At 43.3% G+C, this 24,317-nt stretch overlaps 4 protein-coding genes across 4 annotated transcripts; all 4 read right to left on the bottom strand.

Moving 5' to 3' along the window:
* Positions 1 to 9,753: 9,753 nt before the first annotated feature.
* LOC306866690 (histone H2B-like) lies at positions 9,754 to 11,515 on the bottom strand. The gene has a single exon (XM_079411972.1). It carries the CDS (start codon positions 10,352 to 10,354, stop codon positions 9,980 to 9,982), a length of 375 nt encoding a protein of 124 aa, XP_079268098.1. The 5' UTR covers positions 10,355 to 11,515; the 3' UTR covers positions 9,754 to 9,979.
* Positions 9,754 to 11,515, bottom strand: LOC306866694 (histone H4). Its single transcript, XM_079411976.1, has one exon. The coding sequence runs from the start codon at positions 11,480 to 11,482 to the stop codon at positions 11,171 to 11,173; it is 312 nt and encodes a 103-aa protein (XP_079268102.1). The 5' UTR covers positions 11,483 to 11,515; the 3' UTR covers positions 9,754 to 11,170.
* Positions 11,516 to 12,946: 1,431 nt separating this feature from the next.
* Positions 12,947 to 13,357, bottom strand: LOC306866684 (histone H3.2; the record flags this gene model as incomplete). Its single annotated transcript, XM_079411966.1, has 1 exon — positions 12,947 to 13,357. The coding sequence occupies one exon, from the start codon at positions 13,355 to 13,357 to the stop codon at positions 12,947 to 12,949; it is 411 nt and encodes a 136-aa protein (XP_079268092.1).
* Positions 13,358 to 13,886: 529 nt separating this feature from the next.
* LOC306866689 (histone H2A-like) lies at positions 13,887 to 14,273 on the bottom strand (the record flags this gene model as incomplete). Its single annotated transcript, XM_079411971.1, has 1 exon — positions 13,887 to 14,273. One exon carries the CDS (start codon positions 14,271 to 14,273, stop codon positions 13,887 to 13,889), a length of 387 nt encoding a protein of 128 aa, XP_079268097.1.
* Positions 14,274 to 24,317: the final 10,044 nt, after the last annotated feature.

The raw sequence follows: 24,317 nt of genomic DNA, 5'->3' as shown, positions 1-24,317 counted from the left end.
GTAAAAGTATAGTAGAGTGGTCTTATGCATCATGAGCTGTATATTCCAGGTGTTCTGCGGGTATGCAATAAGGTGGAGTGAATAAAATGAAATTTGACATATTATTTAACAAATATCCTCACTTGATTGTTGGTCTCTGTGCATGACTGTGTGTTCATGAGACATTATTATTTCAGTCCACTCTGAATTGCTCACAAGTTGTGAAAAAAATCAAGATTAATAAAAATGTGACATAAAAAATCCCCCAAAGAATATTTGTGTACTTTCATCACTGAGTTGAATCTTTTTCTCTGACTGTCAAAATGACAGCTGAAAGATGAACGTGGTAACTTAAGTTAGGTAAGGAACCTGTTACAACGAGCACAACAGATATATTTACCTCAGAGAAAAAAGCACATCAATTGTATTTCATGTTGTGTTTTTATTAATCTTAATTGTTCACTACTTTTCCTGGTCGAGTTAGATTCAAGATTTTTATTTGTCACATACACAATTATACAGAGTACCTGTATAACCAGCAGTGAAATGTAGGTCAGGTCCGCTCCAAGGACAGTGCAATTATATAGTATACAAATATTAAGAAAAAGAAAAGTAGAAAAAATAAAATAAAAGATAAAAAAATATATAAATGTGCAGGTCAGTATGTTGTTGACATAAATAGTAACATAAGAGGAATGTGCAAAAAGTTGTCCAGGGTTAAATAGCAGCATATGAGGTAGAGAAAAATTATGAATAACTTATTGATATGGTGATATTTACATGGAGTCAAGTGATGTTATGACACAGAGTTAGAGTTTAGGAGCCTGATGGCCTGGGTGAAGAAGCTCCTCCTAAGTCTCTCAGTCTTTGCCATCAGGCTACGGAAGCGCTTACCAGAAGGAAGCAAAGTGAATAGACGGTTGCCAGGGTGATTTGAGTCCTTGATGATTTTAACAGCTCTATTTTTGCAGCGTTTGAGGTAGATGTCCTGCAGAGAGGGGAGAGCAGACCCTGAGATGCGCTCAGCTAAGCGCACAACTCTCTGTAGAGCTTTGCAGTCCTGATTGCAGCTGTTTCCATACCACACTGAGATGCACTGAGTCATACACTTTCTATGGTCCCTGAATAGAAAGTTTTCAGGATTGCTGGTGAGACCCTGAATTTCCTCAGCTGTCGCAGATGGTACAGTCTTTGCCTGGCTTTCTTAACCTGTGTTTGGATGTGTGTAGTCCAAGTCAGGTTCTCTAGACTGAACTACTTGGCTAATAGAGTCTCATGAATGTTCATTTATGCACAGACCACCAGTCAGGTCAGGATATTCTGGAAATAATATGTTCAGTTTGTTTCTCACCAGACCCTATCGTATATACCCAGAACACTTTGAATGTACGGCACGTGTCACATGGGACCACTCTGTGATACTTTTGCATGTAAAAAAAAAGCTTTTCATGTTCCGAAAAAGGAAGAAGGTAACGGCATTTTTATTTTTTTGGGTGAACTGTCCCTTAAAACAAATTGTTCACCCGAGTTGTTCTTTATTATACTCGTGCCGTTCCACAGACACTATATGACATCTATGCCAAACAGGTTTGGAATCACATTAGGATAAAAAAAAATGACAGAATTTTGGGGTAAATGTTTTGAGTAAACTATTATTGTAATTGATACTTGTCTCTGATATTTCACCTGTTAATAGTTTTGATATGATTCTGCCCCCCACCCTCCCCGTATTTTACAGGAGCACTTTTGTGAACCTCCGTGAAGTTGGTACCCCATAAAAATAAATAATCACCAAAAGTGTCATTCGTTTGTGCTCGATTTGTGCTGGTTTGTGCCGTTCAAATTTACATTGTATCTATTTCCCGCCCTCAGAACAACAAATACAAAACGGGCCAGTGACGTCACTCTCCACCCCATGCAGTCCAAATCCATCCAAAACGGTGCAGTTCGTTTGTGCTGCTGAAACAAACCTGGTATCTCCGAGCCCTCCTTAAATATAATGGGGGAAAAAAACTTCTTATGGATTGTTATGTATTTCTCCACCCGCCCAATATCGTCTAAATCGCTCCAAAAAGGTGTCATTCGTTTGTGCCGTGGAAAGAAACACAATAACTTATTCACTTCTTGAGAAATGGTCAAATCTCTGGAGGAGAACTGACGTCACGCAAGCCGTCCTCCTCCATCCATCTCATCTACACACCTGTCTCTCTTTAGCTGCTCGCGCGGTGCTGGTTTCTGTCAGTGACTTAATCAAGCTCAAAATCAAACGAAGGTGGTCAGTATTTGTTGACGTTTATCACATTTATTCACATTGTGCGTCACAATGTTTAAACTAGTCCTACTTACTATAACGCCCTTCGTTTGTTTGTGATGAGGTTTATCGTTGAAACAAATATTTAATCTCCTTTGTTATCATTATTCACCTTTTTCTTTCTTTCTTTTTCTTGGTCTAACTTTATCTAACGGACTAGTCTAGTTTAATTTACTGTATTAACATCTGTTGTCAGGTAGGTTTGTTTTAAATGTTTGCCTATTGCTTTACTAAAATGATCAAATAATAGAAGCGTAAACATTCTGCAAGATACAAAGACCATCATATTTTTCTCTGAAGAAGATGCATAACCAGTGAAGCAAGCAAGGACAGGTGAGGTGTGTTTATTTTTGTTCAAAATATTTTTAAAGCAATACCTGGAAGAATTGTTTAATTACCTGTAGACTTGATAGTGTTCAGGTTTGTTGTCAGCATGATTAACCTTGCCAACATAACACTGTACAACCCAGTTAAAGGAAGAGATATACCCAACAAGGAGAATTCTGTCATTGTGTACTTGCCCTCATGTCATCCTAAAATATCTGTGCATTTCGTTCTTCCCAGCAACACAAAACAAGATATTTTGAAGAAAGTCTATACAGTAGAAAAGAGCTCCAAAAATCATGTTTTGGTATCTATTTACTATTAATTATGGGAGCAAAATCATTCTTTAAAATAACACCTTTTGAATTTTTTTTTTTTCCTCAGCAGGGTAACAATGTGAATAATTAAGGTCAAATAATGTTGCTAGTTATGTATTTGTTAATTCCAACACATTAACAGTATTGGAGGTATCAAACAGAATGTAGCACAGTGCATTATCATTTAAACATGGAAAAAAGAACAGATATGTCTCCCAGAATTAGTTTCCTTTTAAGTGCAAAGATGAAAACTTAGAATTTCTCAAGAAGTGAATAAGTTATTGTGTTTCTTTCCACGGCACAAACGAATGACACCTTTTTGGAGCGATTTAGACGATATGAGGTGCATGGGTGGAGTTAAAATAACTCTTTTGAAAGTGTGAAATATGTACATTACTCACAGAGTACATTTTAACACCATAAGAGTTTAAATGTAATCTGTAAATAATGTATATATGCCACTCTTTCAAAAGAGTTATTTTAACTCCACAATGGAGGGAGTCATATATACATTTCAGGAGTGTTAAATTAAGTTGAATTGAGTTAAATGTACACGGGCTCTGAATGTCCCTCAGCAGTCATTATATGTATGCTCACAACATGAATTTGTGAAAATAATATATACTCTTTCATAATTTATCATTTTATATTATTAAAAAAAAACATCCATTTTATATTTTGTCAATTACACTTGTTTCCTAATTTTTTTTGTTTTTCACCATTTATCTATTAGCTGCAAATCTCAAAATCGTAAACTCACCCCTATAATAGTTCAAAACAGAAAATGTGTGAAGTTAGTGAATGTGAAGTCGATCAGTGTCACAAAAATCACCACCAGATGCACAAGCTATGGGCGGAGAGAAGGGTCTGTGAACTGCTGCTGAATTGGTTTTTAAACCAGTTTTAAAGTGAAAACTAATGACTGGTTGGCTGATCATCATGGGAGTTGTCATTGTTGTCAGGCATGCAAGTGTTTTAATAGTCTGTAGACTTAGTGGCCCCTACAGCTTAAGAGTCCTATAAAGTTGCTAGAGCTCTTGACCAGATAGATGAATGTACAAAAGTGCTGGCAGTACATTCATGGTTTAAGTTCTCAAGCTAAAAAGTACATTTAAAACATGTTTCAAGCATGTGGTTAAGATACTATCACGCATGTAAGCAAGTATACCACTCATTATTCCTTTAGAGGTAATATGTTGACTCAATATAGTTATTAACTGAATGAACACAGAAACCTGAATACTTTTCAGCATACTCAAATGGGGCCTGTAGCGATGAGGCTTCTTGACGCCGCCGGTGGCCGGAGCGCTCTTACGGGCGGCTTTGGTAGCGAGCTGCTTCCTCGGGGCTTTGCCGCCGGTGGATTTACGAGCGGTCTGCTTGGTTCTGGCCATTTTCTCGAGGTCGTCTTCTGAAGAGGAGTAACATTCTCTGTCATGCAGCAGCAGCGAAGCTATTTAAACTACTCCTGCATCGCGCTCGTGTGCTTTTAGAGGCATTTGATTGGCTACTGCGTTTACGTAGCGGCGTGACGTGTTCTTTCTGGCCAATGGCTATGAGTTTCCTGTTTTTTAACGAGTGAGAGCGGCCTGATTTTCCCACTCAAAGATGCTTTTTTTTTCTTTCTTTTTTTTACATTCACAAGGGATACATACAACAGAAATGTTTTTTGAAAAAAATAAAATAAAAAAATATGTAATTCAGATTAATGCAAAGCAATAAAATACATAAACAAAATATAAAACACAGTTAGTACCTGAATAATAATTTTATATTATATATATATATATTTATGTTTACACTTAAGTAAAAAAAAATGCTCCCAGCAATATGCTATGTCTTGGCATTCAAAGCTACATTCTACATTGCGCAAGTTATTCTTAAGTCAAATCTGTATGGCTGTTTGACCCAAAAGTTAGTTATTTTACTTTATAAAGTGTAAAATATGCTTCGCATAGGCCTTTATTAACCCACTGGAGCCATGTTGAGTACGTTTATGATGGATGGATGCACTTTTTTGAGCTTCAAACTCATGGCAGCCATTTACTGCCATTATAAAGCCTGGAAGAGCCAGGATGTTACTGATATAACTCCGACTGTGTTTGTCTAAAAGAACAAAGTAATATACACAAAAGATGGCTTGAGGGTGACTAAATCATGGGGTCATTTTAATTTTGGGTGAACCATCCCTTTAATGGGTCAAGTGTTCAAGAAAAAAAGCAATTTTTTAGCCATTTCTTGAAAATGGGCTGTTTATTACAACAGCAACAAACAGTCAAAGTAAAGGTCTGTGAAAGTGAATTTCTACCTCTTTGGGAAGTGATGTGAGCAGCTACTGGCAACCAGTGCAAAGTGATGAGGTCTGTGATGTGCACTCTCTTCAGCTCGTTAAAGACCACTCACAGTGCCACATGCTGGATTAGTTACAGAGGCTTGGTTGTACATGTTGGAAGGTCTCCTAAGAAAGCAGTATAATAGCCCAGTCTGGAGAGAACAAAAGCTTGGACAAGGAGTTCTGTATGCCCTGTAAGGAAGGGTCTGATTTTCCTAATGTTGTACAGGACAAATCTGCGGGATCGGGCCGGTGCAATGTGGTCAGTGAAGTTTATACGCGTCAACTGTAACACCAAGGCTGGGTTGGCAGAAAACATGAGCAGTTCTGTCTTGGCAAAGTTGAGTTGATGGTCATTCAACATCCAGCAAGACATTTCTGTCCAGGAGGCAGAGATGTCAGCAGCAACTGTCAGAACATCCAGCTGGAATGAAAGGGAGAAATGTTTGTCATTATAATAGCAGTAATATGAAAAGCCATGTTTCTGAATGACAAAACCCATTGTAATGATATGCACACGGAGAGGAGAATTGTTCCAAGTACTGTGCCCTGAGGCACACCAGTAGCAAGAGGTTGCGACTTAGAAATCTCATCCTGACACCCTGAAGGACCTACCTGAGAGTTAAGACTTGAACCACTGGAGTGCAGTTCCTGAGTAGGGATGGGTATCGTTAAGGTTTTAACGGTATTACTACTCTTACCGATACTGCTTATCGATCCGGTACTTTAACGGTATTCTTATCGGTACTTTTTGTTTTACTTTGTTTCTTTGTTCATATTCTTATCTTATCTTATGTATATAAAACACTAAAAATGCCTGCACTTCATCAATTTGTAAATGCACCAGTGTGCAGGCATTTTTAGTGTTTTATATACATAAGATAAGATACAGTAACAACATGAACAAAGAAACAAAGTAAAACAAACTGACAAATACAATAAAACAAACACACAAACGAAATGAAGTGCTTTCATTTTTCCATGAAGGTCTACTAATATTAATGTTCAGGTAAGTAATAGTTACAAAAGTAATCAAATGTAAATAAGCACTGCATAGTTTTCACTGTATGTACTGATAGATTCATGCTTATTAAAGCTATAACGTTGTTCAGATTAAGAGCTGTGGGTGATTTTCTCTTTGCATTTTGTTCTTTGATTAACGTCGATGGCTCAAGCTCCAGTCTGACACTTTAAGACAATATACTGACACGCATCGGATTTTCTCCCAGCTGTTCTCATCCACTTAAAACATAAAAGTGAAGACTCTCATAACCGGCCATTTTGACACATTGTGTGTGTATTTTTTGGCATATTTTTGTGTTATTTCGACACGCCCGAAGCTCGAAGTGTGCTTGTCCGTTTTGGAGCACGCCGCCGCGCAGGCACACGCGCGCACACACATTTCAGCCTGAACAGCATCACTTGTGCAGATTGTACTTTCAAGGTTTTACTATCAAATATGTCCTGCAATGTAGCAACAGTAAAGACGGCATTTTATAACAATCACCGATTGAGCTGATTCAGATGTTAAGTTTTGGTTCGAAGGAACGAATCCGCGCCGCTATGAAGGGAAGGGAGTTGTGCTAGAAGAAATGCGGCTATAATCCTTGGAAGCCAAAATCGAAAAAAAAAAAAAATACTTAGCTTAATACCGACAGAAGTACCGATAACGTCAGAGCTTATCGATACTCCGGTCTTTCATAATTTAGCCCCGAGACCGATTTAATACCAAGTTTCGGTACCCATCCCTATTCCTGAGACACCCTTTGTCAAGATGGCTGACAGGACAATCTGGTGGATAACTGTGCCAAAAGCCACAGACAGATCCAGTAAAATGAGTACAGATGACTTAGAAGTTGCTCTTGCCAGTCGCAGAGCTTTAGCAGGACAGTCTCAGTTGAGTGGCCTCGTTTAAAGCCAGACTAGTCCAGGAGGTTGTTCTGTGTGTGAAAGCAGAAGTTGAACATGACTCATTAATTTGTATTAAATGAATACAATTGTCTGATAAAGTGTTTTATTGATACAATGTTTGTTTTCGTATGAAAAAATAACTACTTCAAATTAGTTTTTAACTCTAGGCCCACATTACATGTTTTCTTGGTCCAAGTTAACCCAAACAATAATCAATAACAATACCTTGACTTTGATACATGGTTCCTGAATTTGTCAAACTCTTAACCCCCTTGATGCCTCGCCACAGCCAATCACCAGCACTTGATTTGGGCACATCAAGCATTCACCATGCTTACTGTTTCACTGACGTTGAAGTATTAAATTTGGTATCGAACAACAAGACATTTTTTGATACACAATGGTTTCGAGGCAATGTGGACAGTGCCTTAAAAGTATCGGATACCCAGCCCTACCCAAATGTGAACATTATCTTATGTTTTACTCACCCTCATGCCTTCCAAGATGGTTTTCTTTCTTCTGCAGACCACTTTTGTAGTTCAAATCTGTTGAGGCATAAAATGCATCTGAGTGGGCATTTTTATTATCCAAAAATGTAATGTAGAAAGCATAAATGTAATCCATATGGTTCTAGTTAATGAAACAAAGCACTACGGTTTAACTATAACTTTTGCTTCTGCTTAAAATGACACTGATTGTTGTTACAATACATAATGTAGATTTCTTTAAAAGTGCTTCCCCTCATACAATAAAATTCACAGACATCTTTTAATGCAGCTGTTTTACACTGACTTTGGTTTTAAATCAGGGGTGTCAAACTCAGTTCCTGGAGGGCCGCAGCCCTACAGAGTTTAGTTCCAACCTTGCCCCAAAACACATACCATGTAGTTTTCAAATAAGCCTAAATGACTCGATTAGCTGGATCAGGTGTGTTTAATTAGTGTTAAGTCTGAATTGTGCAGGGCTTGACACCCCCGTTTTAAATGGTCCTTGGTTTATTTATTTCCCTCTTACACAAACAAGAACCATTTAATAAAGAAAGAGCTGCATGAAAAGAAAACACAGAATTTGTTGTACTACCATATGACGTTAGAAGACTTGTCTACGCAGATTACAGATTGAAACAATATTAATAATAATAAAATTGACTTATTCCACACCTGTATTGCTATGCTTATCTCCTGTAGATCTCCACAGTCTTTCCACACAGCCTTTGAATTTTTGAAAAGGATATTTTATTTAGACACACAAACATCAAGAATCAACCTGTGAATCTCAACAACGGTGACTATCAAAAAAAGCACGTTGCAGTGCATTCTGGGTGCCACCAATCAATTTCATTCATGGCTCCAAATGATGCATTGCAGTAAGAATAAATTATTAGCTGAATTGTCTTAGAAATTTACTTTATTCTTACTATTGTATTTTTTGTTTTTTATATGACTTTTAGTACCTTGTTTTCTAATGTTTAGAGTTTATCTATTTTGGGGTTTTTTTATATGCTGTTTGTCACCGTTGTTGAGATTCATACGCTGATTCTTGATGTACCTTTGTGCATAAATTAAGCTTGTTTGTTTTATCAGAACAACTGTAAACAAATTCTTTTAACTAATGGTTACTGTTAAATCTCAGGGTTGTTGTAGTCAACAAGGTAAATCTTACATTTTAGAATTAGGCTCTAAATTAATTTAGTAATTTAAATCAAATGATTGTTGTGTAAAAACAAAAAATGGGGGGACAAAAAAAAGTTTTTTTCTGTTTAAACACAGCAAAACAAATGTACAAACATCTTTGTAGTGTACATCACAAGTAAAGATACTGCGTGGCATATCCTCCCATATTTCATATTTAATTATATTGGTGGCATTGATTTTCTTATAAAAAAAAAATTATATTGATAAAATCCCAATTAAATTGGCGAGCTTCCATAAACAGGCACAGAAGGCTTTATTTCAAGGATGTTTGGAACAACAAACAATAAAAACTGATATAATATTTGTTTTTTGTGTATGACACTATTGATTCTAAAAGTAGAATTTATTTTCTTACGCAACTGATTTTACTTGGGAAATATATTCATGTAAAAACAAAAATGCTAAGGCTAAGCCAAATTGTCAACATTAAACAATATGGTACTAGTTTGCATAACATTGGAAACAAAAGCTAAAAAAAGACTCATGAAGCACTATGTCACTACCATTTGGTGAATTAAATGTTTTACATTTTTACCTCTATTTTTCAGAATCAGAATAAGCTTTATTCACCAAGTGTGTGCAAATGCACAAGGAATTTATGGTTTTTAGGAGCTCTTGGTATACATAACAAAAAGACAATCAAATAAGCATAAGACTAAACCAGAAAATAATGTCGCACATATCTGGAAGAGCAGATTTATGTAGTTTATGTATATGTTAGCTTATAGATAAATAATACTTCAGAGAGACAATTAGGCTTAAAAAGATGTTTTATAGTACATATAAATATAATACCTTAATTATGGTTTTCAAAATACCACCTGATAAACACATTACAGATAAAGTGAATAAACTTCTGGCCACTGCTTTTTTTTCTTTAGGGGAGTTGTTAAGACTTAAATTTTACACCACAAAGCAAACATTTGCATAGAGAGCACGGAGTAAAAACTTGGGATTCAGGAGAAAGAACATCTATTAAGACGCAACACTACTATCATTCGGACAGGATTGTAGAGGCGACTGGCGTTGTTGCTGTATGAACACTTTGAAATCTCTTTCATTGACAAGATGTGTGGCTCTTAAAAGAGCCTTTGTGTGCCGAGTCTAAGCTCTACTTGGAGCTGGTGTACTTGGTGACGGCCTTGGTGCCCTCAGACACGGCGTGCTTGGCCAGCTCTCCGGGCAGCAGCAGACGCACGGCGGTCTGGATCTCTCTCGATGTGATGGTGGAGCGCTTGTTGTAGTGAGCGAGACGAGACGATTCACCGGCGATGCGCTCGAAGATGTCGTTGACGAAAGAGTTCATGATCCCCATCGCCTTAGAAGAGATCCCGGTGTCAGGATGAACCTGCTTCAGCACCTTATACACGTAGATAGCGTAGCTCTCCTTCCTGGACTTTCTGCGCTTCTTTCCTCCTTTAGCGGCGGTCTTAGTGACGGCCTTCTTGGAGCCTTTCTTAGGAGCGGACTTTGCTGGTTCAGGCATGATGAAGATAACGCGGAGTAACAATGTCTACATTGAGCCGGACAGAGATATGTATTGACTCACCTATGCTAATCTTCAAGGAGATATGGAACCTTCTGATTGCGTGTTTTCATAGACCAAACCCATTAACTCGTATGTGATTGGACAACTCGAAGTATCAAGAGCGGAACGAGGGCCAATCACAGGCGGTGAATATATAGCCCCGCCCACCGCTCAGATGTTGAACGATATCAGCTGATATGAATAAGCTTCCTGTTTCAATTCCCGCTCTTTTTGTTTTATAAAAGAAAACAAATGGGTCTCAAATATCATAGTGTATATTTATACCCCTTAATAAACCCAATTAAGAGAATTTGTAGAAAGGAGAGCAATGAAGATCAGACACTATTTTTCCTCTGTTCTACCAATAATTGTCACTCTTGATCGAACTTAAATATCATCGCCATCTGATTGTTTTCTCATTTTGTTACTTCACTTCAAAGAAAACGCTAAGCAAGCAAATAAAAACACAACGGGAAACATAAATATGCTCTCATTCGGTCCGCCTTTGGAGAAAAAACATACAAGCTCTAATTTTTAAAATAAATTTGTTTTTGTGCACATGGTAATATGTTACTCGTATTCTCTTTGCAATAAACGCACCAGCAATAGTAGTTTCGCTTTTGCAAAAGTTTATTCACGCGAGTCTTACTGTGAGTTTTCATCGAAAGCTTAAAACGATAACATTACTGACTTAGTTTGTCTTAGTTGACTCTTTGTGTGACAGTGTGGGTGGCTCTTAAAAGAGCCGTTGTGTTTCTGATAATACGGACGTGTTTATCCTCCGAAGCCGTACAGAGTGCGTCCCTGTCGTTTCAGAGCGTACACGACGTCCATGGCGGTGACGGTCTTTCTCTTGGCGTGCTCGGTGTAGGTAACGGCATCGCGGATCACGTTCTCCAGGAACACCTTCAACACACCGCGGGTCTCCTCGTAGATCAGACCGGAGATACGCTTGACTCCGCCGCGGCGAGCGAGACGACGGATGGCGGGTTTGGTGATGCCCTGGATGTTATCCCGCAGAACCTTCCGGTGCCGCTTAGCGCCTCCTTTCCCGAGTCCTTTACCTCCTTTACCTCTTCCAGACATGACTAATATACTTCTTCTACAAAACGAAGACGAATGTGTGCCGCTACACGCTCCGGGAGACCTTTTACATATACTTACAGGACCTAACTGAAACCCACCTCGCGTCACTTGACGCGCACCCCCACCCCCGCTGTTTAGAGCAGGAAAGAACATGGTTTATAACCCCAACCTTGATCTAACAATGTCTGTCCTGTTTCTCGTATGAAAATTCATGTTTCAAAAGGTTTCAAATTTGGCAATGATTCATATAAGATCATATCTACATAATGTTTACATGAATTTGACAGACGCTTTGACTTTCATATCATCATCATCATCATTCATTATGGCTGTCTAGACCAGAGCCTCCATCATTTGAGCTGCAGGAACGAGCACCAAAATAAACAGAGCTACAGATGTAAAATAAAATTTAAATAAAAGAAATTAAACATCAAACATTAAATGAACGGTTCTCAAGTCCCCCGTAAATAAACACATATTATAACGAAACTGCCTCTACTTACTCAGTAAACACAGCAAGATACATTTATGACGGAGTTTTGTATGTTAGTATCGATTGAAACGTTTATTTTGAACATGTAAATAAATATAGTAAAAACAAAACAATACTTATTCATGTTCAAAAAGGACATCTCATGTCAAGTGAAGTCAAGTCACCTTTATTTATATAGCGCTTTTAACAATACAGATTGTGTAACCGTATCAAATTGGAGGATAGAGTGTCAGAAATGTATAAAAATAAGATTAAACACTCAATTTTCAGTTAAAGGCATTTCATTATTGAGTTCAGAGAAGTTATTGTCTAGATCAGTTTAGTTAACCAGACTCAGTCCTCCTCTGGCCAGGAGATTGTCATCTATTGTTTTAATTACAAGTTTAAATGTATTTCTATTTTATATTGTTGCAATTTCTAACAACAATAGCATTACGTAGTTAGGTATTTTATTATATTTTTAGTTTTCTTTTGTTTTTAGTTTTATTTAAAGTCGAGGTCATCATCCTTGTCTTAATACACTCTTGATTTCTCTACATATTTACAGCAACAACAAAACGGAAGTAAAAACTATGACAATTGTTTTGTGATAGTTTTGACAATTTATGAATTATTTATGAATTATTAACTTACTGTGATAGTTTTGACAATTTATGAATTATTAACTTACACTTATGTAATTGCACTTGGCTTTATAATATACTCATGTACATTATACGCATTGTATTTTTGTTTATTCATAGAAGTGTGCTATTGCAAGTGTTGCGTGTGTATTCCTTGTAGTAAAGGGAAACTAAAATTAATTAAACGAATAAAACTAACGTTAAAACCCAGCAAAAATTCCTTAAAAGATTAAGGCAGTGCTACCTTCTACGTTATATTTAGCGCTAAAGTCGAAACTCTCTCGTTCAGTGTGATATAGGTGGCTCTGAAAAGAGCCTTTGGGGTTAAAGACTTATGAAACCAGGAGTTTAAGCGCGCTCTCCACGGATGCGGCGGGCCAGCTGGATGTCTTTGGGCATGATGGTGACTCTCTTGGCGTGGATCGCGCACAGGTTGGTGTCCTCAAACAGACCGACCAAATAAGCCTCGCTGGCCTCCTGCAGAGCCATGACAGCGGAGCTCTGGAAACGCAGGTCCGTTTTGAAGTCCTGAGCGATTTCTCGCACCAGACGCTGGAAGGGCAGCTTGCGGATCAGCAGCTCGGTGGATTTCTGATAGCGACGGATCTCTCGCAGAGCCACGGTGCCGGGCCTGTAGCGATGAGGCTTCTTGACGCCGCCGGTGGCCGGAGCGCTCTTACGGGCGGCTTTGGTAGCGAGCTGCTTCCTCGGAGCTTTGCCGCCGGTGGATTTACGAGCGGTCTGCTTGGTTCTGGCCATCGCTGCGATGCACTTCTTTCTCCGTTCTGCGTAGAAAATGTCGCTTTATCTCTTACAAGCCTGCTTTTAAAGCATCATACGGCCACGAGCTTACGGCGTCATAAAGGGGCGGAGGCTTATGATTGGCTGATGTGTGACGTCTGCGCAAGACTGCTAGCCAATGACTGCGCAGCTTCTGTTTGCAAATGGGGCTGTTTGTGTGCTTTGTCCTGTTTATTACTTTACGCGGCAAAAGTACCTTTCAGAGATTTATTGTAGTCTTCGTTTAAACCTCAAACACACTCTTTACACATTTCATCAGGTTTTATGTATTCATTATGAAATATTAATTTATTATTTGGCTTAATCTTCAGCTGTTGATGGTATTAATAATTATCGAAACTCCACAATTTTAATTTATTTAGTTAACCATTTCTTCTTTAAGATTATGCATGTGTAGTTACTGATGAAACTAACAGAAAAGTGCTCTCTGGTAGATGAAGTGGGTGGCTCTTAAAAGAGCCTTTGGGTTTGAGAAACAGGAATCTGCTTATTTGGTTTTGGCGGGTTTCTCGGTCTTCTTGGGCAGCAGCACGGCCTGGATGTTGGGCAGCACGCCGCCCTGAGCGATGGTCACTCGGCCCAGGAGTTTGTTCAGCTCCTCGTCGTTACGCACCGCCAGCTGCAGGTGACGGGGGATGATACGGGTCTTCTTGTTGTCCCGAGCGGCGTTTCCAGCCAACTCCAGGATCTCAGCCGTCAGATACTCGAGCACAGCGGCCAGATAAACCGGAGCACCGGCACCGACGCGCACGGCGTAGTTACCTTTGCGGAGAAGCCTGTGAACACGACCGACGGGGAACTGCAGCCCAGCTCTGGAGGACCGAGTCTTAGCCTTAGCTCTGGCCTTACCGCCGGTTTTACCTCTTCCGCTCATTGTCGATTAAGAAACTCCTACGTTCGTAAAACAGAAATGATAAACCTGGGAGCCTCGCTATACTGTATTTAAAGGAACCTGCTAGTCGCCCATTGGTTTAGAGCCTTGTAATATTTTAAACCAATCACTGAACTTCCCTCCAACACCCACCGCCAAAGCCACGCCTCCACAACTGGCTTTCAAAGTTTCAGATTGTGCGAGTAGGGTGAAGCTGCAGGCCCGGAGGCCAACTGCACGCTCAGACCTGCACTCCCAGAACTATCGTTTTTTCAGACAGTCCCTCCTGCTTTTTGGAAGATTACCTAACCTGAATTCAAATTCAAATTTTATTTGTCACATACATATACATACATAGTACGACATGTAGTGAAATGTATTGTACGACTGTCCAACAAATTGTCCAACAAAATTAAGAAAAACCTCAAGTTTACAAAAATACAAATAGAAAAAGTACAGTAAACATATATACAGAAATAAACTAGCAATAAAATAAAATAACAAATAGATATGAGAATAAAAATAGATATGAAGAATAAAAATAGAATATGATTCTATATAGATTCTATAAAAAGTAAAGTGTATGTCAGTGATAAAGTGTCCGTGTGCTGTGCAGTGCAGTAAAGTGTATAAGTGAGTAAAAGGAATACTAAGGACAAATGGTATGTAAGTCCCACTCATTTATCCTAACGTAACCTTCTACAAATTAGTGCAGATTGTATTTGAAAATGTGCAAAGTGGAAGTGTGGGGTGATGTGATTAGAGTGGAGAGTGGTTAAGACTACGAATGGCCTGCGGGAAGAAGCTCCTCCTCATTCTCTCTGTGTTCGCCTTGATGGAGCGGAAGCGCCTCCCTGAACGCAGCAGAGAAAAGAGTCCATTGTTGGGATGGCTGAGGTCCTTCACTATCTTCCTGGCCCTGGTCAGGCACCGCTTGCGGTAGATGTCCTGCAGGTCAGGGAGCTCGGTGTGAATGGTACGTTCCGCTGAACGCACCACCCTCTGGAGGGCTCGTCTGTCCTGCATAGTGCAGTTCCCGAACCAGGAAGTGATGCTGCCCGTCAGGACGCTCTCGATGGTGCAGGTGTAAAAAGTCTTAAGCACCCGAGAGGGAAGTCTAAAGTCCTTTACGCTGCCTGGCCTTCTTCACCAGGGTGCTGGTATGACAGGACCAAGTCAAGTCCTGCGTGATGTGAACACCCAGGTATCTGAAGCTGTCCACTCTCTCCACTGGAGTCCCGTTGATCGTGATCGGCTGGTATGACCGCTCCTGCTTCGTACTGAAGTCCACTATCAGCTCCTTGGTTTTGCTGATGTTCAGGTGTAGACTATTCACCTTGCACCAACTCTCCAGGTTCTTAATCTCCTGTATGTAGGCCGTCTCGTCGTTGTCTGAGATCAGGCCCAACACAACAGTGTCATCAGCAAACTTGATGATGGTGGTGGAGTTGGAAGTGGCCACGCAGTCATAAGTGTACAGTGAGTACAGCAGGGGGCTCAGAACACAACCTTGAGGGGCTCCAGTGCTTAGGGTGATGGAGGATGAGGTGTGTTTACCCATCCGTACGGCTTGCTGTCTGTCCTTCAGGAAGCTGGAGATCCATTGGCACAAGTATGTGCTGAGACCAAGGACCTCCAACTTGGAGGTGAGTGTGGAGGGAATTATGGTGTTAAACGCTGAACTGTAGTCCACAAACAGCATTTTTACATAATTCCCTTTTCTGCAGTCCAGGTGACTTGTTGTGGTGTGGAGGAGGTGTGAGATGGCATCCTCCGTGGAGCGGTTATGCCTGTATGCAAACTGTAGTGGATCCAGTGTGTCTGGTAGTGATGCAATGATGAAGTCTCTGACCAGTCTCTCAAAGCACTTCATCACCACTGATGTGAGGGCTACAGGGCGATAGTCGTTTAGGCAGGTGGGCTGCGGTTTCTTGGGGACAGGAACAATGGTGGACTGCTTAAAGCATGAGGGGACAATGGACTGTTCCAGGGAGAGGTTGAAGATCTCGGTGAACACCGGTGCTAGCTGGTCAGCGCAGGCCTTCAGAACCCGACCTGTGATGCCATCTGGTCCTGCTGCCTTCCTGATGTTCACTCTCTTGAATGCCCTCCTCACGTCATGCTCCGTGATGGTGAATACGTTGTCCTCACCGGCTTCCTCAGCGTGCATGCAGTTAGCACTGCTAGCGCCGTTAGCGTGATTAGCTGCAGCCTCGAAGCGAGCATAAAAAGTGTTCAGCTCGTCAGCCAGAAAAGCGTCCACGTTCCCCGATCTGGAGGGTGGTGTTTTATAGTCCGTGATGGTTCTAAGTCCCTGCCACAGGCTCCTAGAGCCGCCATGTTGGAATTGCGACTCTAGTTTCCTCCCGTAGCGCTGCTTCGCCTCCTTCACCGATCTGCGCACGCTGTAAGATGCAGCCTTGTAGTCATCCATGTTCCCGGTGATGAGCCCTGTGTTGTAGGCAGCGGAGCGGGATCTCAGGGCGTCGCGGATGGTTTTATCCACCCACGGCTTCTGGTTGGGAAACGTCCTGATGATGGTTTTCTGCACCGTATCATCCATTAGTTTCTCTATAAATCCCACAACCGCTTCCGTAAACAAGCTGACGTCATCAGAGCTGCGCCGGAACATGTCCCAGTCTGCGTCATCTAGCGCGTCCTGCAGAGCGGCCACCGATTGGTCCGTCCAGCGTTGGACCTCCCTCTGCACCGGGGCTTCCTGTTTCAGCCTCTGTTTGTAAACAGGCATGAGGAAGATGGCGGCGTGGTCCGATTTCCCAAACGGTGGTTGTGACTGTGCCTTGTAGCTGTTCTTGTATGGGGTGTAACAGTGATCTAATGTCCTTTCGCCCCTGGTGGGGCAGCTGATGTGCTGATGGAAGTTCGGCAGTGCACGCTTGAGGTTGGCACTGTTGAAATCTCCCAAAACAATGAATGCGGCGTCCCGGTGCTGTGTCTGGTGAAGGTGTAGTGTTTCATGTAAATCCCATATCGCAGTGTCCGTGTCCGTGTCCGCTTGAGGTGGAATATAAACGGCACTGACGATGACCGAGCTAAATTCCCGAGGGAGATAAAAAGGGCGACATTTGATGGTCAGAAGTTCAAGATTCGGTGTGCAGGAGCGTGAGAGGGGTACAATGCTCGCGCTGTCGCACCAGTGTTTGTTCACCATCAGACATACTCCACCTCCCCTAGTCTTCCCCGAGTCCAGCGTTCTGTCCATGCGGTAAACCGAGAAGAACTCGGCCGGCTGGATGGCGTGGTCTGGTACCGCTGGGTTCAGCCATGTCTCGATGAAGCAGAGAAGGTTGCAGTCCCGAATGTCCCTCTGGAACCTGACTCTTGCCCTGAGGTCATCGAGTTTGTTATCCAGCGACTGGACATTGGCGAGCAGGACACTTGGTAAGGGAGCGCGGTGTGCGCGTGCCCTCAGCCTGTTCCTGACACCGGCTCGTTTCCCTCGAGGACGCATCCTTTGTTCCTCCTCAGGATCTCGCTTGGCCAGGATGGGTCCGGGTTCAAAAACGGCGAAAGGTTAGTGCATTGTGCACCAATAGAAATAAGAGTGGCCCTGTCGTATGTAAGAATGGCCATCTTACAAAAAGAAACCGGTGTTTATAGTTAACAATACGAAAAAATAACAAAAGAAGACAAAGTTTGGTCGGAGCAGTCGTGACGGCAGCCGATCTCACCGGCGCCATCTTAGAATCGCCATCTTTCAGAATTCAATTGCTGAAAGATTGCAATTTACACTATTTTTCTACTATAAAATATTACGCTATGACTGAATGCATTATTATATAAAATATTACACATACTAGGTTATGATTTAATGCATTAAGTCTGGTTTATTTTTATTAATTGTATTTGTAAATAGAAATTGTTCAGTTACTTAAATATTTTCATAGTCATTTATTATTTTCCTGATTATTAAGGATTTATATTAGTATTGAGTTATGTGAAGTGAAGTGACATTCAGCCAAGTATGGTGACCCATACTCGGAATTCGTGCTCTGCATTTAACCCATCCAACGTGCACACACACAGCAGTGAACACACACCGTGAACATACACCCGGAGCAGTCATTTTATGCTGTTTTAGTCAAAACCTTGCTCAAGGGCACCTCAGTCGTGGTATTGAGGGTGGAGAGAGCGCTGGACATTCACTCCCCCCACCTACAATCCCTGCCGGCCCGAGACTCGAACCCGCAACCTTTGGATTACAAGTCCGACTCTCTAACCATTAGGCCACGACTTCCCAGGGATGAACATTTATAGTGCTCGGAGTCATTTTCTCACACCAAACTTTATTTTTGTATTCCTACAAGTCATCGACCTGTAAGCAATGCAGAGAAAAATGGTGAAAAAAATGATTGGATTAATAATGTATGTATTACATATTAAATAACATCAGAATAAGAATCAGAAACAGAATGAGCTTTATTGGCCAACTATGTTTGCACATACGAGGAATTTGTTGTAGTGACAGAAGCTCCACAGTGCAACAGAGAGACAACAACAGGACAGGACACAGATAATAAAGAATAATACAAATATCCAAATAGGCAATGTATAAAACAGCAAAAACACAATATATAATATAGACAACTATGGTGTACAGGTCTGATGTGTGCAAATTTTAAATGAAAACATTTGATAAAAAAGTAAGCAAATGTGGTGAATAAATAATAGAGTTGTGTGTTCCGCATTCTATTGTCAAATGTTTATGAGATGGATTGCCTGAGGGAAGAAACTGTTCCTGTGTCTGGTCGTTCTGGTGCTCAGAGCTCTGTAGCGTTGACCAGATGGTAACAGTTCAAAGAGGGAGTGTGCTGGATGTGAGGGGTCCAGAGTGATTTTACCAGCCCTTTTGCTCACTCTGGATAAGTACAGTTATTAGAGAATGGGGGGGGATTGTACCAATGATTCACTCAGCAGTCCGGACTATACCTCCGTAGTCTTCTGAGGTCAGATTTGGTAGCTGAGCTGAACCAGACAGTTATTGAAGTGCAGAGGAGGGATTCAATGATGGCAGAGTAGAACTGTTTCAGCAGCTCCTGTGGCAAGTTGAACTTCCTCAGGTGACGAAGGAAGTACAACTTCTGCTGGGTCTTTTTGACAATAGAGTCTATGTGATTGTCCCACTTCAGGTCCTGAGAGATGGTGGTGCCCAGGAATCTGAATGACTCCACTGCAGTCACAGTGCTGTTCATGATGGTGAGTGGGGGGAGTGCGGGGGGGTTTCTCCTGAAGTCCACGATCATCTCCACAGTTTTGAGCGTGTTAAGCTCCAGGTTGTTGAGACTGCACCAGACAGCCAGCTCCTTAACCTCCTGTCTGTAAGCAGACTCGTCACCGTCCTGAATGAGGCCGATCAGTGTGGTGTCGTCTGCAAACTTCAGGAGCTTGACAGAGGGGTCTTTAGACGTGCAGTCATTGGTATAGCGGGAGAAGAGCAGTGGGGATAGAATGCAGCCCTGAGGAGCTCCAGTGCTGATGGTGTGGGTGGTGGATGTGAATTTACCAAGCTTTACTAACTGCTGTCTGTCTGTCAGGAAGCGCTCTCGGTTACTCACGTAACCTCGGTTCCCTGAAATGAGGGAAGGAGACATTGCTTTGGGAAATACATTTTCCTCGAATATTACTGAAGCCTTATTGAATCACGCCAGTGAAACTGGCCAATGGCGTTCAAGCGCGCGAAATATGAGGGGGCTCGTCACTATATAAAGCAGCGCTTGTACGTCATCCATTCAGTATCTTTGACTGAAGCAACTAAGCATTGTAAGATCCTGAGCTCGGTGACACGGCAATAAGAGCAATGTCTCGTTCCCTCATTTCGGGGAACCGAGGTTACGTGAGTAACCGAGAGCGTTCCCCTTCAATTCGGTCACTCAACATTGCTTTGGGAACGTATAAAATCCCGCCGTGTCATAGCGATGGAGCCAAGCTCGACTAAGTGTGTCAAGTTTCACATTCGGAGCCGTAATGAGAACGGCAATGATATTGGCGCTCTTAGTAAACACAGCTCAGGTCTACAGGACCTAGTCGAAACCATGTAAAGTCAGGGGCGCGGCAGCTAGACGATGTCGCGTCACATCAGGGGCGGAGTTAACGCCGGTGAAACAAAGAATGTGAAATGGCGGCGGCTTCGGCGCTTTCACAAATAGATTAGTTGAAATTGTTTAATTTCAATGAAATCATGTTATAATGCACAGCCGTACCGGTATGATGGTGAGCAAGTCCTAGAAGACGTGGTGAACTATATCATAATACTGTGATAAACTGATAGGGACAGCATTGAATTGGTGGTGCGTCTATACAGGGTGTATACGACCTAGTCGAAACCATTGGTACAAATCTCAGATCATGGCTGAGTAAGCGCGTGCGCTGCTCGCACTGACAGCACATGCGAGGCAAGCGACGACACATAGGTTATAAAACCTCGCGAAAGTGCTGGGTGACGACCAGCCTGCCGCCGTACAAATGTCCTGAATAGATATGCCATTTGCCCAGGCCCAGGATGATGCGAGGCCACGGGTTGAGTGGGCACGAACCCCTATCGGACATTCCACACCTTTAGAGCTGTAAGCCAAAGCAATTGCGTCGACGATCCAGTGTGACAGCCTTTGCTTGGACACAGGCAGTCCTTTTGTACGTCCACCGAAACATACGAATAGCTGCTCCGAGAGTCTGAACTGTCTAGAGCGCTCGATATAAGTACGCACCGCTCGTACAGGGCACAGCAGTGTATTAAGCGGCTCTGTCCCGGTTGGTGTTTCGGGGCGGAAAGCAGATAGTGATATGAAAGCAGATAGTGATATGACCTGCGCTTTAAATGGAGTCGAAAGCACTTTAGGCACATAACCTTTTCTAGGCTTCAAGGTGAGTCTGCAATCACCTGGCCCGAATTCAATACACGAGTCGTCAATTGAAAGCGCTTGTAGGTCTCCAACTCGCTTAACAGAGGCCAGCAGGAGCGCTGTCTTGAGAGAGAGCGCTCGCAAGCTCGCTGATTGTATGGGCTCGAACGGGGGTCCCGTGAGAGCGCCAAGTCCCAAGTGGGTAGAGTAGAAGGGCGAGGAGGGTTCAGCCTTCTTGCTCCTTTTAAAAACCGTATGATCAGGTCATTTCTGCCGATCGGGCGATTTTCGACGTGGGCGTGAAAGGCTGTTATAGCGGCCACATACACTTTCAATGTGGATGGCATACGACCGCTATCAAATCGCTCTTGAAGGAAGACAAGGATTATTGATATTGGGCAGCTGATTTGGTCTTCGCCCCGCGATACGCACCAACTTGAAAAAACTCTCCATTTATGTGCGTAGAGACGCCTTGTGGAGGGAGCCCTAGCATCAGATATAGTGTTCAGCACGCGCTGAGGAAGTGCATCTGTTACTGGCAAGCTCCGTCGAGCGGCCAGACATGAAGGCTCCATGACTCCGGATTTGGGTGCCAAATCGTCCCTTGTGCTTGAGAGAGAAGGTCCCTCTTCAGTGGGATAGTCCACGGGGGGGCTACCAGCATCTCCACCAGTTCTGGGAACCACGGCTGATTGGGCCATTTCGGTGCCACTAGCAGAACAGATTCCTTTTCCTCTCTGATTTTGCAAAGCACGCGAGGCAGAAGTTTCACTGGAGGAAAGGCATACTTGCGTACTTTCGGCCAGCTGTGAGCTAGTGCATCCACTCCCAGGGGAGAGTGTGTCAGTGAACAAAACAGCGGGCAGTGAGTGTTCTCCGCTGATGCGAAGAGATCCACCTCCGCCCTGCCGAGTACACTCCAAATCATTTTGACTGTCAAAGGGTGTAATCTCCACTCCCCGTGGATTATCCCGCCCCTCGACAGTAAATCCGCGCCGTAGTTCAGGCGTCCGGGGACATGTACTGCCCGGATGGAGAGGAGGTGTCGATCTGCCCACAGAAGGAGGTCTCTCGCCAGTTGCAGCAGTGGTCGTGAGTTCACACCGCCTTGGTGATTTATAAACGCTACCACTGTCATGCTGTCCGTCCTTTTTTATTTATTTTATTTTTTTTTGATGAGAATGTGACGGTGAAGAATGTCTGGGAGAAAGCACTCGAGCGCTAGGTGCACAGCACGGAGCTCCAGACAGTTTATGTGCCATGACTTCTCCGTTTCTGACCACGTCCCGAAGGCTGGTCTGCCATCGCATACGGCTCCCCAACCCGTACTCGATGCATCTGTCGTGACATTCTTTCTCCTGATCACTTGGCCAATACGAACACCCCGGCGATATAGAGTCATATCGCGCCAAGGGTTCAGCGTATGCAAACAGTCGCGCGTCACTTTGATGCGCAAGGTGCCCGTGCGCCATGCGTTCTGTGGCACCCGGCTCTTTAGCCAGAGCTGAAGCGGACGCATATGTAGGAGCCCTAGATTGCACACTGTCGAGGCGGCAGCCATCTGGCCGAGCGTCCTCTGAAAGCATTTCAGCGGGGGAGAACGCCCTAGTTTGAAGACTGCGAGAGAACTGATCAGTTTTCGTGAGCGCTCCTCCGACAGACGCGCTCGCATTTTGATTGAGTTCAGCTCTACTCCTAAAAAGGAGATGTTCTGGCTCAGTACCAGCATGCTCTTTTGCATATTTACAGTCAGTCCTAAGCTCTGAACGTGAGCGAGGAGTCTGAGTTTGTCGCTGAGCAGCGCGCTCTCTGACTGGGCTAACACTAGCCAGTCGTCGAGCTAGTTTAGGATGCGCATTCCGCTCTGCTTCAGAGGAGAGAGAGCAGCATTCATGCATTTCGTAAACGTACGAGGGGCCAGACATAAGCCAAAGGGCAGGACCGTGAATTGGTACGCTATCCCTTCGAATGCAAATCTCAGGAAGCGCCTGTGACGGGGGGCTACCTGAATGTGAAAATAAGCATCCTTTAAATCCACGGAGATACACCAATCTCCCGTTCTGATATGTGAGAGGATTTGTCTCAGCGTAATCATTTTGAACGAGCGCTTTGAAAGCGCGCGATTCAGCGGTCTCAGGTCCAAGATTGGGCGGAGCCCGCCGTCTTTCTTTGGCACCAGAAAATAACGACTGTAGAAGCCGCTCTCGCGGTCTGTGAGGGGGACTGCCTCTACAGCGCGCTTTGCGAGAAGGTTGTGAATTTCCTCTCGCAGAACTGAGACATTCTGCTCCCGTACAGTGGACATTAACACACCGTTGAAACGGGGCGGTCTGCGGAAGAACTGAAGCGTGTAGCCGTTCTTTATTGATTTCATAACCCACTCTGATACCCCTGGCAGTGCCTGCCACGCTTCTGTGAACTGTGACAGCGGGCGAGGCGGACTGCACACCGTGAGGGATAACTCGCCGTTGGGGGGCGGAGAGGGATAACTCGCCGTTGGGGGGCGGGGAGTTTAATACCACACGAGTGTGAGAGTGAGTGATGGGGGAGAGGGGAGTGAGAGGAGGAAAATTGCCCTGATATTGAGGTGATTTTTGTATTTTATTTGACTTTATTGCACTGCACTGTGGAACAGTCAAAACACAAACATGACAATCGTTCTCGCCGCCCGCCACAGGCAAGGGGGCGTGGTGAACACACAGCGGAGCGAGCAGACTTTCTCAGTGGCTCGTCTTCGGCGCTGAGTGTAGCTTTCCTCCTTCGAGAGACAACATCAGGAACGCGGCTTTAATTCCGTAGCCGGTGGCCTGCTGTCTCTGTCAGGGCGGGGTCTCTGGCCCTTCGAGCCCTGGCGGCGCTTCGGCCAAGGTTGTCTCGGCCTCACCGCCGGCTCATGCTCGCGCCGAACCGCAGTAGGAGGGGCGAACGGTCTTCCCGCGCGCTGCGCTGAGGATGAGCGGGAACGCGCAGGAGGGATCGCGCCAGCGCGCTTTGGTAAGAAGTGGCTAATGGCCTTCGATTGCTTCTGCGCTTCAACGAAGCGCTCCGTGAACGTCTCTACCGCCGCTCCAAAGAGACCTGAGGGATTCACGGGAGCGTCCAGAAGAGCCGTCTTCTCTGACTCTTTCAACTCGGTCAGAGTCAGCCACAGGTGACGATCCAGCACCACAAGGTTCCCCATATTGCG

The sequence above is a fragment of the Barbus barbus genome (assembly GCF_936440315.1).
Source record: "Barbus barbus genome assembly, chromosome: 48".
Classification (NCBI taxonomy): Eukaryota; Metazoa; Chordata; class Actinopteri; order Cypriniformes; family Cyprinidae; genus Barbus; species Barbus barbus.
The sequence above is the reverse complement of the archived record's forward strand: the minus strand, read 5'-3'. Positions and strand labels throughout refer to the sequence as shown.

Coding starts and splice junctions, on each gene's coding strand:
- LOC306866690 (XM_079411972.1), bottom strand. CDS start 10,354: ATGCCTGAACCAGCAAAGTCCGCTCCTAAGAAAGGCTCCAAGAAGGCC.
- LOC306866694 (XM_079411976.1), bottom strand. CDS start 11,482: ATGTCTGGAAGAGGTAAAGGAGGTAAAGGACTCGGGAAAGGAGGCGCT.